This window comes from Podarcis bocagei (assembly GCF_964188305.1).
Source record: "Podarcis bocagei genome assembly, chromosome: 9".
In the NCBI taxonomy this organism is placed as follows: domain Eukaryota; kingdom Metazoa; phylum Chordata; class Lepidosauria; order Squamata; family Lacertidae; genus Podarcis; species Podarcis bocagei.
In genome coordinates, this window is record NC_138134.1 from 6,297,325 (window position 1) to 6,311,564 (window position 14,240).

General features: G+C 41.3%; 1 protein-coding gene across 4 annotated transcripts in view; it reads right to left on the reverse strand.

Annotated features, from left to right (window-relative positions):
* The window catches only part of TSPAN9 (tetraspanin 9), a 129,665-nt gene that overhangs the window by 73,463 nt on the left and 41,962 nt on the right, over window positions 1-14,240 (reverse strand). For 2 of the 4 annotated variants that reach the window (XM_081207899.1, XM_081207898.1), the window contains exon 2: window positions 8,228-8,307. In XM_081207899.1, coding sequence (XP_081064025.1) covers window positions 8,228-8,290 — 63 coding nt within the window. In that variant the 5' untranslated portion in view covers window positions 8,291-8,307. Of the gene's footprint in view, window positions 1-5,590; window positions 5,685-8,227; window positions 9,270-14,240 lie in introns of those variants that run through there. The other 2 variants (XM_081207897.1, XM_081207896.1) reach the window with 2 other exon arrangements.

A 14,240-nucleotide genomic window follows, 5' to 3' on the forward strand; every position in this document is an offset into this window, starting at 1 on the left:
GATCTTACTTGCAATTTAGGAAGTATAAAATTCTAACCTCATAAATTATTGAGGAAATCCAAACTTTTCCAAAGTAACCAACATGCTACCAATATACGTTATCAAATGCTTTTTCAGCACCCGAAGAAACAAATGCACCTAGATATGTTCTAGGACTATTCCAGGTCACCCAATTTTAGGTGACCTGCCACTCTTTATGTCATGTAAAAACCACTTGATCTGAATGTGCTACTGTGGATATCATTACTTAATGTTGTTTAAAAAAATACTTTTATTAATTTTCCAATATTTACCCAATATTACCAGTTTTGCTAATTATACAGATTCCAATTAATTCCAAAAACCACTGCTTCATATTAACCAAACGTGCTGTTAATATATTAAAATGTATGTGAATTAAAGAGATTGGCCTAACATTTGCACAATGAGCATGGTGTTTGCCAGGCTTAGGTATAACAGACATATATGTATCATACACTAAAGTTGATGAAACCAAAGCACCTTAGGGACTAGTAAATCTGAATATATTTTGTACCATTCAACAGGAAAACAATCAGGCCCTAGCACTTTCCCAATCTTCATTTTGTGAATAACACTCTTCCAGCTGCAACTATTTTGAAACAATTTCCTCTTGCTGCATATCTAGCAGGTGGGAGATCCAACTTCAAGGAAAATGATTCAAATTCAAATTATTTTAAATTATATACGAAGAATAATATTTCTGAAAATAATATTTCTGAAAATTTGAATATATTTATTTGGTGTTGTATACACTGTATTGTGTTCTCCTTTAATGAATACAATATAATTTATATTTTGTTGTTGTTTTAAATTAAACACAAAAATCTTACCTAGTGCCTCACCTCTTTCCCACACTTGCACACACGAATTTAGCTTTAGGAGAACATAAGTTATTCAATTCATATTTAATACATATTTTGAGAGAGATCTTGAGAAGAGTATGATGCAAATTGTCTTAAAAGAGACTTTGCTTGATGGACCATAAATATTTACTATAGCAATTACCATATTTGATGTCTTTCCAGCAAAATACCCATCCAGGTTTCTCTATGTTGGCATGCTAAAAAAACTTCTGTATCAAAAATCCATGTGAAACCAGTAAGGCAAATATTTTGTCTACCACTCAGAAGCAACTACTACCTCTGCAAATGTCATCCATTCTGCCAAAAAGCAAAGAAGCTATAGCCATTTTAAAATACTCCTGTGGTAATTGATGAGGAGGCACAAAGCCAAATTAAGCAACCTGTGAATCGGTCCAAGACGAATTGGACTGTTTGCCCTTTTTAAAAAATTGATTTTCAGTTATATACATTTCAATAGTTTTACAGTCATTTTAAAATTTCAAAACTCGACTTCCTTCTTCCTTTTTCCGCAGTTTCTAAAATTTATTTTTATCATTTCCTGCATATTCCAAATTAACTTAACTTACAAGACCACCACATATGATGGAAAGTACCTTCTTTCTCTCTGCATTTCCAACACTTATTTGATTTTGATTTATACATTTTTGCCAACTTACTCGGTGTTAGATGCCATCCATATAAAATTTTCATGTAGGTTTCTCTTAAACCATAGCATGCTGTAAATTTTGTATCAGTATTCCACAATCGGTCCCACACTTCCATATTTATATTATAACCAATATCTATTGTCCAATGTATCATTGAAGGTTTTACTTGCCCATCCTTTGTCTCCCATTCTAGTAATATCTTATACATTTTAGATAGCAATTTAACATTACATTCCAATAGATATCTCTCCAATTGTGATATTTATTCCTCAAATCCTCATATCCTATCTTTCCTAAATACTTCATTCAAATATTGTATCCATGTTAACTTTCCTGATAAATCCTTAAATTCTTTTAATTTAAACTCTCCTCCCTCTTGTTTTAATAAATTTCTGTAAGTTTTCCAACCTTCTATCATATTCTTTTCTTTTCTTTTACCGCTATGACTTCCAACGGTGACAGCCAAAGTGGTGTTTTTGTCTCAAAATAAATAAATAAAACAAAACAAATTATGAATTGGACTGTTTTCCAAAGCATTGAATTAAGCTCCGAATCAACCTGCCGCCCCCCACTAGCCCTAACATTGAAAGTAGGACATGCTTATCCATTACCTTTTGTCAGGCTAACACTGTTATCTATATAAACTAAAAGCAATCCTTCATTATGGCGACCGTGGGATTGCATTGGAGAGTTTGCAGTTTTGCTCATTAGAGGCAAATTAAAGCAGAACAGCGTTGAATAGATTTTGGTTTTGGGGTTTTTTTAGCCAAACATATTATGCACTTAAGATGAATACAGTGTAAATCACCACCACGACCACACAATTAAATACCATAAGCTTCCTTATCCCTCAGCTCAGACTTTTCTAATCTCTTAAAGAAAGCAATACCAGATGGTCAAAGAACAACTGCTAAGAACCACACGGAGCAGCATAAAAATGCTAAAGCTCTGCGGTACTTTAAAAAAAAAGATTCCCCAAGTTTACTGCCTCAAATTCAAAGATTTTCCAGTGCAAAAATAGGATGAAACTGCCACACAGCCATGTTCTCCACATATTTCAGGCTACCCTCTCCAATACCAGGCAAGCAGGTAGTGGCGGGTGGGGCAGTGCTTCTGAGTGTTGGCTGCTTGGCGTGGCACAGTTTTTTGAAAGGAGAATCACAGAATTGCAGAGTTCAAAGGGACCTCAAGGGTTATCTAGTCCAACGCCCTGCAATGGAGGAATCTCAACTAAAGCATTCTTGACAGACAGCTATCCAAGCCATCCAACCTCAGCTTAAAAACCTTGAAGGAGAGTCCACCACCTCCCAAGGGAGTCTGTTGCACTGCCGAACTGCTCTTAATGTCAGAAAGTTCTTCCTGATGTTTAGCTGGAATCTCCTTTCTTGTAACTTGAATCCATTGTTTCGAGTCCTACCCTCAAGAGCAGGAGAAAACAAGCTTGCTCCCTCTTCCATGTCACAGCCCCTTAGATATCTGAAGATGGTTCTCATATCTCCTCTCAGTCTCCTCTTCCCCAGACTAAACATGCCCAACTGCCTTAACTGTTCCTCCTAAGACTCTTCTTCATCTTGGTCACCCTCCTCCAGCTTGCCAATCTCTTTCTTAAATTGTGGCACCCAGAACTGGACACAGGACTCCAGGTGGGGTCTGACCGAGGCAGAATAGTGTGTGACTATTACTTCCCTTTATCTGGAAACCATACTTGATGCAGCCTAGAATAGCATCACCTTTTTTTTTTACTGCTGCATCACACTGTTGACTCATGTTAAGCTTGTGGCCTACTAAGACCCCTAGATCCTTTTTGCATACTGGCAAGCCAGATGACCCAATAAGTGCAGAACCTTTCATTTGTCCTGTTTAAATTCATGTTGTTACTTTTTGCTCAGCTCTCCAATCTGTTAAAGTCACATTGAATCCCAATTTTATCTTCTGCAGCATTATCAACCCCTTTCAGTTTGATGCTAATTTGATAAACATCCCCTCAATTCCTTTGTCCAAGTTATTTATAAAGATGTTGAACAATAACAGAACCCTGTGGTACCTCACTTGTCACTTTTTTCCGGGATGACGAGGAACCATTTATTGGGTTTGGTCAGTCAACTAGCTACAAATCCACCTCACAGCATTCTTGTGCAGTCCACATTTTACCAGCTTCTCTGCAAAAATATCATGGTAGACTCTATCAAAAGCCTTACGGAAATCGAGATACGCTGCATCTACAGTATCAACATCAAGCTGACAGGTCAGTAGTTACCTGTGTCGTCTTCTTTCCCCTTCTTGAAGATGGGGACAACATTTGGTCACCTCCAGTCTGCAGGGACCTCACCTGTCCTCCAAGAATTCTCAGAGATTATAGACAGAGGCTCTAAGATTACATCCGCAAGCTCCTTTAGTACCCTTGGGAGCAGCTCATCGGGCCCTGAAGATTTAATTTGTTTGAAGTAGCTAGGTGTTCCCTTATCTCTTTTCCTTTCTTGAGCTGCAGTTCCTTCCTTGCATCATTTATTCTGTTATCACCAAGTTGGGCACTGCTTTCCTTTTGGGTGAAGACAGAGGCAAAGTAGGTGTTGAGCAGTTCTGCCCTCTCTCCATCCCCCAATAGCATTTCTGTCTTTTGCACTCAGAGGACCTACTACTTCCTGTTCTTCTTCTTGTTTTGAACACATCACCAAAGAACCCCTCCCCTTTTTTTGTAGCTTTCCTTGCAACTCTGAGCTCATTCTGAGCTTTAACCCACCTGACCTTCTCCCTGCAACTGTTGGCTATGTCTGTATGTTCTGAGATCACTAATCTGGTGACAGAAAAAAGATGAATAATGAGTTCTCTGGAAACCCTAATAGGAAGATTCGTATCAAAAATCAAAAGAAGAGCAAGTTTAGGGCACAGTGGCAGTTCAAATTTAATTATTATCAAGATTGTTTAAAGATATTTTTTTCCAGAATGAATACACATTATCACATGACCACCACATGTGGTAATATGTTCCAATCACATTACATCCTCTCTAACATTTGGTTGCACCTGTTTTTATTATTCCGGCTAGTAGAGATACCACCTGTAAAAAGTTTAAATGAGTTTTCTTTTATTGAGCTTGTTTTGTGAGATCTGTCTGACCAGACTCTATCCTATTCTGAAATTTCAGAAGATCTAGGTTGTCTTCCCAGGTGGATCTCTTCTCCTTTCCACTCTTACTAAAACAAATTGACAGCTGCCTCCTGCTGCTGCCCTGAGTGAACTAGGCACGTGCAGAAAAAAAGCATGACGGCGGATCTTGGCGAATGAACTACTAGTGTACTACTGGTGAAGATGGGCCTGGAGATGGACTCGTCTTCTGCAAGTGTTTCTGTAGGGAGGGACTTGCTTGCAATAGTCCTAAGATAAATACAAGGTAGACTGAGAATGACTGACTATAAGGATGCAGGCAGGATTTTGTACAAGACTCCCCCACCCCTCAAAGTGTGGGGCCCTGGGCAACTGCCCTCTTCCTTCACTGTCACCCCTGATAAGTCCTCCAGCAAAATTTAGTCCAGCCCCCATTTACTTCCCTGGGGATCTCATCTACGTATGTTTTTTCACTCTGATACAATGCTCTCCTAAAAGTTGTTTGCACAGGGAAAGAAAGATACAATACTAGGATTCTGGTTAAGATATTTGGTATTGAATTAAACCTGATGGGGGAAGCCTTTGGTCCTCCAGATGTTACTGAACCACAACTCCTCTCAGTCCTAGCAGTAAACTGAATAATTTTTGAAGCCTCCCCACAAATGAGAATTTTGCACAAGGGAGTAAGGCAGGTGTAGCCAGCAGCTGCACTCCCCATCCCCTTCCTGGTCTGAACCAACACAGGGAGAAAGTTATGTTTAGTTACATTAAGTCATGGAGATTGTGTGTTGTGCCAAAGCTTCACAGAAAGGGTCAATTTGAGGTTGAATTTGAAGCAAGAGAGAGTTGCCACCATGTAGATGTTCTGGAAAGCAGTTCCAGGCATAAAGATGTAGATGTTCTGGAAAGCAGTTTCAGCAGAGCTGTTTGAGGGAGCAAGAGATCTTGGGGTACCTGGAAGTGATAGAAGTGGAGGATCGAAGGCATCACTATAGAAGTGGTGGAGTGCATAGACTCTGAGGTAAGCATGAGGAGTTTTTCATTGGATCTGAGAGTATACAAAAAAGTTTAGGAGAGGTATCAAATGATCAGAGTGCTGTGAAAGGTGGATAACATTTCTCTGCTGGAACTTCTATGCCAGATGGTCTTGCAACATTTCTAGTCCACATTTTTACTAGCTCTTGTGTCAACCTATTCATCACAGCAATCCTACAAGTCTTTGGACCGACTGAAATTGCATTGCCCCCTCTCCAACCAATAATAATAATAATAATAATAATAATAATAATAATAATAATAATAATAATAATAATAATAATTTATTTATTTATACCCCGCCCATCTGGCTGAGTTTCCCCAGCCACTCTGGGCGGCTCCCAATCAGTGTTAAAAACAGTACAGCGTTACATATTAAAAACTTCCCTGAACAGGGCTGCCTTAAGATGCCTTCTAAATGTCAGGTAATTATTTATCTCTTTGACATCTGATGGGAACACCTACCATTTTGCCATGGAACGAAGGAATGCCAGAAGAATGCTATGACTCCCCGTGCTGCCTTCAGGCGGGAGAGGAGAACCACTGCAATCCATACGCTGGGCCACTGACCATCAGGTCAGGCTTTGCCCCTACTGCAACTTTGTTCCTGAATACAACTCTGTACTCTCTTCCCTTGTAGTGAATGACAGTCATCCATTCATGTGGGAGAAACGAAAGGCCTACACTCATACAGGAGTGGGTGCTAAACTGAAGGCCCAGAAGCATTGCAGCAGTAATGAACTAGGCAACCCAGAGATAAGCAAGTTTTGTTGCATGCCAGCCTGCTTACTTTTCATAAGTTTCATGGGAGCTCAATAAGAGCTGTTGACCACTTAAGCACAGCAGCATAGGGTGGGTTGCCAGTGCCCGGGGTGGGAAAGCCACCGAAGCCACCAGAGCGCCCCCCCCTCCCCGAGCCAAATGGGATTGCCTGCCCACCCACACAGTGCTCGGCCAGTGAGTTCTCCTGATGCCAGCGGAGAGGAGCGCTGGGCCGGCCCGCGCTACCTCCCTCCATCCGGGCCTGTTCACCGTGGGCCTGGGCTGCTGTACATTTTGGTTGTAAAATTTAAACTGAGACTCACTTTCCCTCTTCAACGGGGAAAGTGGTTTAAGAGGAAACTTCAAACAATTTTACCAGCCATGAGCTCAGCCCCTCATCCCAGCTTGTGTGCATATAGATTTAATGTACCATAGCTATAAATACCTGAGTTTTAATTTAGATGCCTTTCAAGCAATTCGTCTCATAGTGACTGTAATTTAACAAAATGCAATGGTCCACAAAGATAACACACACACCTTAGCAATACATGGAATTAGCAATGTAACTTCAAACAGACATGATTCAGGAATTTTAGGTTCAAAATTTTCCTATAAAATAAATCTAGAAGTGAGTGGGGTGAATTTCTGCTATTTATGGGGTAAAGCAAACACAAATAATGAAGGCGTTTGGATATAAGTGGTTAAGTATTTTACTTAGAGAGTTGTCATTAAAGCAGATTCCTGCACCTGCCTCCAATCCATTAACTATTGAAATGCAATTATTCAGGAATACCTGCCCAGTTCTCACAGTGCATCTGGCCTTCAAAAGATAAACTGAGTCAATCACACAGAAAAACCAGCTGCCAAGAAACAAACTAGTTTAACTCAAACAATGCTAGTTTACTATAAAACTCAAAAAAGGATAATAATGCAATGGGACCATTTTTGTATGCCTTGAATAATTGTTCCTCAAGCTCACATGCATGAGTTTACCATTAGAATGCTCATTATTCCTTTTCCTAATCATTCAAACCTGATAAACTTTGGTTTTGGTCAAGAAAACCAAGACAGATCATAAATTGTGAATTAGTTCTAAACAAAAATTATTTGCTGACTGGCATCAACAGCCTGATTTTCCAAGTGCACATGACATCATTTAGATCATAGTAGCTGCTAGGAGTTCTCAAATTTGCTTACTGAAGCAGTGCTGCCATTCCTCACGCCTCCTGGCTTGCTAACCAAGGAAAATCAATTTTGGTCCCACAAAAAAGCAGGCCCTTCAATTTGCCAATGTGAGTAACAGTAGCTCCAAAGTCCTTATTGTTTGTCATTTTCACTGACCATATTAAGAATCTTGGTTTTAAAAAAAGTGACGGTTAGAGACTAAATCTCATTCATACTAAAAAAAAACCCCACTTTTTTCCTCTGTTAGGAAAGTGAGCCAGATTAATAGGAACGGCTTAGAAATACTTACAGCAGCTTGAGGTAATATTAAAACAGATGCCACCATGTCGGTATGAATAATTTGGCTAAGAGAAAGGTTCTGTTTTCTTTAATACAGCCTGCTCAACACACAGTTTACTGCAAATAAATCTTGTCAAAATGAAACCCAAAAGATATGAGAATTTTGCATTTTCCCCTCTAGCGTACGACATGGATTCAGCTCCATAAATATTCCATGCAGGTAAAAGGAAGGAGGGAGAAATCTTAACGTTCAAGCTTAAAATATACTGTGCTCACAATGCAGTAGGGAAATGGAGCTCTTAATTAAGAATATAAAAATGCAGTACTCACCCAAAATATTAAATTGAAAAGGAACATCATGTATTTCAAACAACACAAGCAGCCCCTCGCCATGCTGCACTTCTTAAATTCTAAAAGGAAAACAAATGATAGATCCAGGTAAAAAACCACGTATTTGCTGCCTTTGGGTGCATTGTATTTGTCACTTTTGACACCAGTCCCAGCTGCAGCTGCGGTATGGCTCTGTGTGTTCGATCCCGTGGTACCATAGAAAGCTCCGGCAGTGAAGCCTCGGCCAAACTGCCTGCCTGAGGTAGAAGGTTTAGCAAAGTCTGAATCCTTGCTATCCAAAGATGGACTCCGGTGAATTGAGGAATCCTCACTACTTGATTTCTCCATGGTCTCTCTTTGCACAGTTGTCAGATTTAATGTCTAGCATCTCTCAGAATTCAGCACAGCACCTCGTGTCAAGTCCACCATTCATGTGAGGCTGACTTCTTTCAGCGCCACCTCCTCCTTATTAAATCCAACGACCCAATGCAGACCTTTATTCCAATATTCTCTGCATTGCCTCCATTCCTTTATTCTCCACCCTTATGCCAGAGCAGGCTGTCCTATATGCATCAGTGGCTGAGATTTACACGCCAGAGTCTCTTGCAGCAGCATTTCTCAGGCTGTCTTGCCAAATCTGTTATGCACAACTTAACATTTTAATCAAGAGTACTGTGAAGTTCTCTCGTTCTCTCCCGCTGCCACACACTCTCTCTCTCTCACACACACACAGAGTCAGTCCACAACCCTTGCTCTACAGGCAGCAAGCAGTCCTTGTAGCCATTCCCAAAGGTTCGTTGGTGGTTTCAGTGCATCTGGTAGGCATTCGGCATGAGCCGTCCTCTCTCTCTCAGCTCCTGCCTTCCCTTCGCTGCTCTGCCTGCTGCTCTGGCAAACGCTTCTCCTCCTCTGCTCCCTCTCTTCATCTGCTTGCTGTATTTTTCTCAGTCCTCAATTCCTGGGTCACCCTTCCTCACTCAGCACTGCACTGCTGTCGATGTGAGATCATCAGCAGCCGCAACCACTGGGCATTTCCCACAGAAGAAATCCCTGCTCTAACTATAACAAGTAATAAATCCTGCCCCATCCCAAAGCCCCTCCTATTCTGTTTCACATCCAGCCAATGGCAGCAAGCTTCCAGGCCAGCACACGCTGAGCCGACCCCCTCCTCCATGACACAAGATCTTTAATAGGATTATCGTTACGCTTTTGACTATACAAGTGCAAAACAAGAAAATCATTTTTTTAAAGTCAAATACTCTATAGCTGTTTGTGAGATTGGAATGCAAGGCAGTGGGGGCAGGCAATGATATTCCTATACTGCAAGTAACAACTGTAAGAAGTTGGAACTGGATACTGTGGCATTTGCCCGCTCCACTTCCCAATTAAATTGATAGTAACTATATACTTTTGGATTTCTTGCAGCTTAAAAACAAGCATAATGGGAAGCAGTTTGTCTGTGCTGAGGAACTCACACAGTTCTCAGGTTGCCATTTGCGCTGCATGACATCACCCAATGGGACAGTGTTAACCATCAGTGATGGCTGGTAGCTCCTGGACCTGCTAAGGGGTTACAGCCAAGGAGGTTGTGGAACCATGGCTAAGGACATGGCTGAGCCTTGACTCCCATGAACTCCAGCCAGTATCCTCAATTATGGAAGCTTTTGCTTAGCAATATTTGGAGAGCTGAAGGTTAGCCACACCTCTTTCAAAGTCTCATTGGTTTCAGTGGAATGAAGCGCATACCAATATTTCTCACTGAAATCTGTGAGCTTCAAATCCTATACTCGCTTATATGGATGGACGTCTCATTCTAAGAAGCTATGCACAGAGTTGCACAACATGACAGATCCCTGACCTGTGGAGCTTAAACTCCAAAATGCAACACAAGAAAAGAAGACCAACACCCTCTATCCACTTACGTGGGAGTAAATCCCAATTAACTCAGTAGTGTTACTTCACAGTATAAATAACATTTCTAATCATATAGGTTTTACATCCAATTATTATTTGTAATAAATACTATAAGCAAAATGGGATGTTGAGTTGGAAATATTTTTTATTATATGATGATTTGAAATTTCAACTTGAACCTAAGTAACATGTTGGCAGCTTTATTTGATGTTTTTCTCTCCTAAAAGGCAAGCTGTATCAAGTATGAGATTGTATTCGGCTGAATTTAGTGACAGCATTTTGCTGGTTAGGGGTACTTTGTAAACATGATCTGGATTTCAATAAATAAAACACACACATAGGCACAAAGTCTTTCCAGCATGCATTTTCCAACCTTGGCCTGGTCACTGTGTCTCAGGCTAATCTACCAGACTGAAGACCTGGAGGAGGCCTTCCCAGAGCACTCTGGACTTTAAGAAGGCCAATTCCAAAAAGCTTAAGGTGAAATCCCATAGTCAGAAATACTCAAAGAGAAGGGAGTCCAAGATGGATGAGAGATTCTTAAATGTGAAATATTGAAGGCAGAAATGCAGACAATCCCAACAAGAAAGAAAAGTGAGAGGTTTCTAAAGAAATTGGGGTGGCTGCATAAGGAGTTTACAGATGAGCTGAGATGTAAGAAGGGCATGTATAATAAATGGGGAATCAAGAAGACTATGCACAAGTAGCCAAGAGGTGCAGCAGGGAGAAGGCCAGGTGGGCCAGAGCTCCGAATGAGCAGGTCCACGTTCTCTTTCTCACCCAGCAGCATTCCTCTGCCTTCTGCACGGAGGGGACCTACTACTTGCCTGGTCTGCCTCTTGCTTCTCTTTCCCCAGTCTTTGTGCAGGGAAAGGGGGCCTGTGACTGCAACCTAGGGCCACTTTCTTTTACATGTTAAAAGCACCCAACACTCACCTGAGCACATACTGTTGAACTGCACTACTTCATACGGCATTATTATTATTAAATAAATTTCTATAGCACCCTTCATCCGAATATCACAGGTGAGTTTACAGTATAAAAGCACAAAAATACATCCCGGAATACCAAACAATAAAAGGCCATATATTATTTAATCAGCCGAAGGCCTGGGAGAAGAGGAATGTTTCAATGACCAAGTAACATATTATTTTTTTATAGGTTTTAGCCCAATACGTTGTATACATTCCCTGTACTCATTTAAGCATTTTACGCCAACTTTCAGCCAGAAGAAGGAAATACAAAGATCAATTTAAACACTAACATAATTAAGAAAGAGGAAAAAATAAATGTTAATAAAGGTTTAAAACAGTTTATATTGAAAAACAAGCAGGGACGTACTGGTCACCTCACTCATATTATCCAACAACATATGCAGCTGGTTCACATGATCATCACTGGATGAGTATAAAGGTAAAGGTAAAGGGACCCCTGACCATTAGGTCCAGTCGTGGCCGACTCTGTGGTTGCGATGCTCATCTCGTTTTATTGGCCGAGGGAGCCGGCATACAGCTTCCGGGTCATGTGGCCAGCAGGACTAAGCCGCTTCTGGCAAACCAGAACAGCGCACGGAAACACCGTTTACCTTCCCACCGGAGTGGTACCTATTTATCTACTTGCACTTTGACGTGCTTTTGAACTGCTAGGTTGGCAGGAGTGGATGAGTATACTGCAGTATAAAGTGATGACTTGCAGGGGGTTGGACTAGATAACCTAGAGGGTCCCTTCCAACTCTACAAATACATGATTCTATGTATTTAATGAGTTACCACAGCCATAACACAAATTGAACTTTTATATCCCCTCACGTACCCTTACACAATGCTTTTCAATGGGAGCTGCTTACGCATTCAGCTGACAGTCATTGAGTGTTTAGCAAGCAATTAAACAGAATTCAAGTGATGTACATGCATGAATGAACCGGGCTACTTAAGTAATTGCTTGCAGGCATAATGCTGGGTGTTCATGTAATGTATGTAAGATTTAAAAGGTGATATGAATCCAGTGTCGTTGTCATCATGATTGTAAGGCACCACTTCTTAAGCAGAGCCACAGTCTGGTGACACCTTGCAACAGAAGCTGCAAGTGAGTGAAGGAGTCAAGTTGGGGCTTAAGAGGATAGTATTTGGCACATCAACGGGATCTGCAGGGCCTGGTCTCTTGTATGAATGCAGTTAGACACCTCCTTCAGAGCGTTACATAGTGGGAGCAAGTCTTACAGCTCTTGCATTTACTTTGACCACCTGAAGAAAACCACCACATTTGCTTTGTAGCCTCCAATTCTGACAAAGCCTCTCTGCCTCCCAGAGGGGAGGTGTGAGCGGGAGCCATTCCCGTACCAGCAGGGGGACGTATTCGGCCCCCTGCGTCATGGCAGCCCTGCACCTCATACTGCTTTCCGGAGTCATCGGATCACCTGCCCGCCCGCCCTTTAGGTCATATTTATGCTCTTGACCTTGCTATGGACTTTGGTTGGTTGCCCTGGTTGCCCAGGGGGCCTGGTAGGATTTTTTATCCATTTGGCAAATTGGCACCAGCCTCTTGGTTTTTCGCCTACCTCATAGCAAATCGTCACAACGTTTCTGGTATTGGCGGTTAGGCATTGGAATATGTGTCGTGTGTTGGGGGCAGGGTGTGGCCATCACCTACCCCTTCCCTTGTTGGGTATTCAATTAAAGGAATCCGGTGGTCGTGGATCCTGTCCGATGCCCTGCTGGTGGCTAGGGCCACGGCACGACCCCCGGTGACACCAGGGGAATCTTCCAGTTGTATTTGCATCAACATGCTCCTCCCCCTGGTTGTTAACCTTCAAATGACCCCCCGCTGCGCAGGGTAGGGTCATATATAGGTTGTTTGATCCAATGCCTAAGCCAATACCACTCACATGCTGTAACCAATAAAGTTGCGGCCTTCTTTAGCCCATTAACCTAAAATACATGTGTCCTTGTGTCTTATTTACCCCTACGCGGGTTGCGGGTCCTTGACTCACAACTTGAAACACAAAGGCATTTTGCAGCCCAATACATTTCTTCAAAAAAGAATTTAAATGGAGTGACCAGATGGGGAAAAAAGAGATAGAGGATAGGGCTCCTGTACCTTTAATAGCTGTGTAGAAGAGAGAATTTCAGCAGATGTACGTAGCTTGCAGGACAAACAGAATCTGCAGAAATTTCCTCTGAAGTAACTATGAAAGGTGCAGAAGTTCTCTCTGGTTGTTTTTGTTTCTTTTAAGTCTCTTGTTAAACTATCCAGACTGCTAATAGGATTGCTAAGGCTACTGCAGATCAAAGCATATTTACTTGGGAGTAAGTTCCATTGAACTCAGTGAGACTTCTGTCTGAATACGATTGCTCTGCATAGCCACACTTCTCCTTCTCACTCACTCGCACGGTGTTCAAAATTCCCTGGGTGCCATGACTGGACAAAATGATGACATAATAAATGCAAGTGAACAGAGCCTGATGCTGTCCACGCCACATCTGCATCCTAATTCTATACAAATTCAACCAAATATTTTGTGGACGCAACTTTCTCTGGGAAAAATCTGTCTCAGATTCTACTTCCCTGATATGAAACACTTGTCAGCAATCGTAGGAGAACCTCACAGGCAAATCCATCCCACCATAATAAACTCCTAAATAAAGTCCTGTACTTTCTAAGCCTTATAAAGCATGCTTAATATACAAAAGATTTTTGAGATGAATGTGATAAAAATACTGAAGCCACCCTGTGAAGTTGTTCTTTCCAAAGCAGAAAGCAAGTATTGAGGAAGAGGCAATGGCTTCCCCAAGTTTTGGGGACAAGTTTATTTATGGTTCATGCCATAAAAAGACAAGGTAAGTTCATATAAGATGATTCGGTAACACTCTTTTGCACTCTGTTCTCTCATGTGCAAATTACATTTTATTTTAAAAGCTAACTATGGTTAAGTGATATAGCTTCAGTGTTTGTTTGTTGGTTGGTTGGTTTGTTGTTGGCCCAGACAAATATTGCATTTTCTCTTTCCCACTCTACTGCAATAATTTTTTATTAACATATTAAATAAAACACCTATTCAGATAACGAGGTGATTGTAGCCGTTTTGCTTATCTTCTGGCTC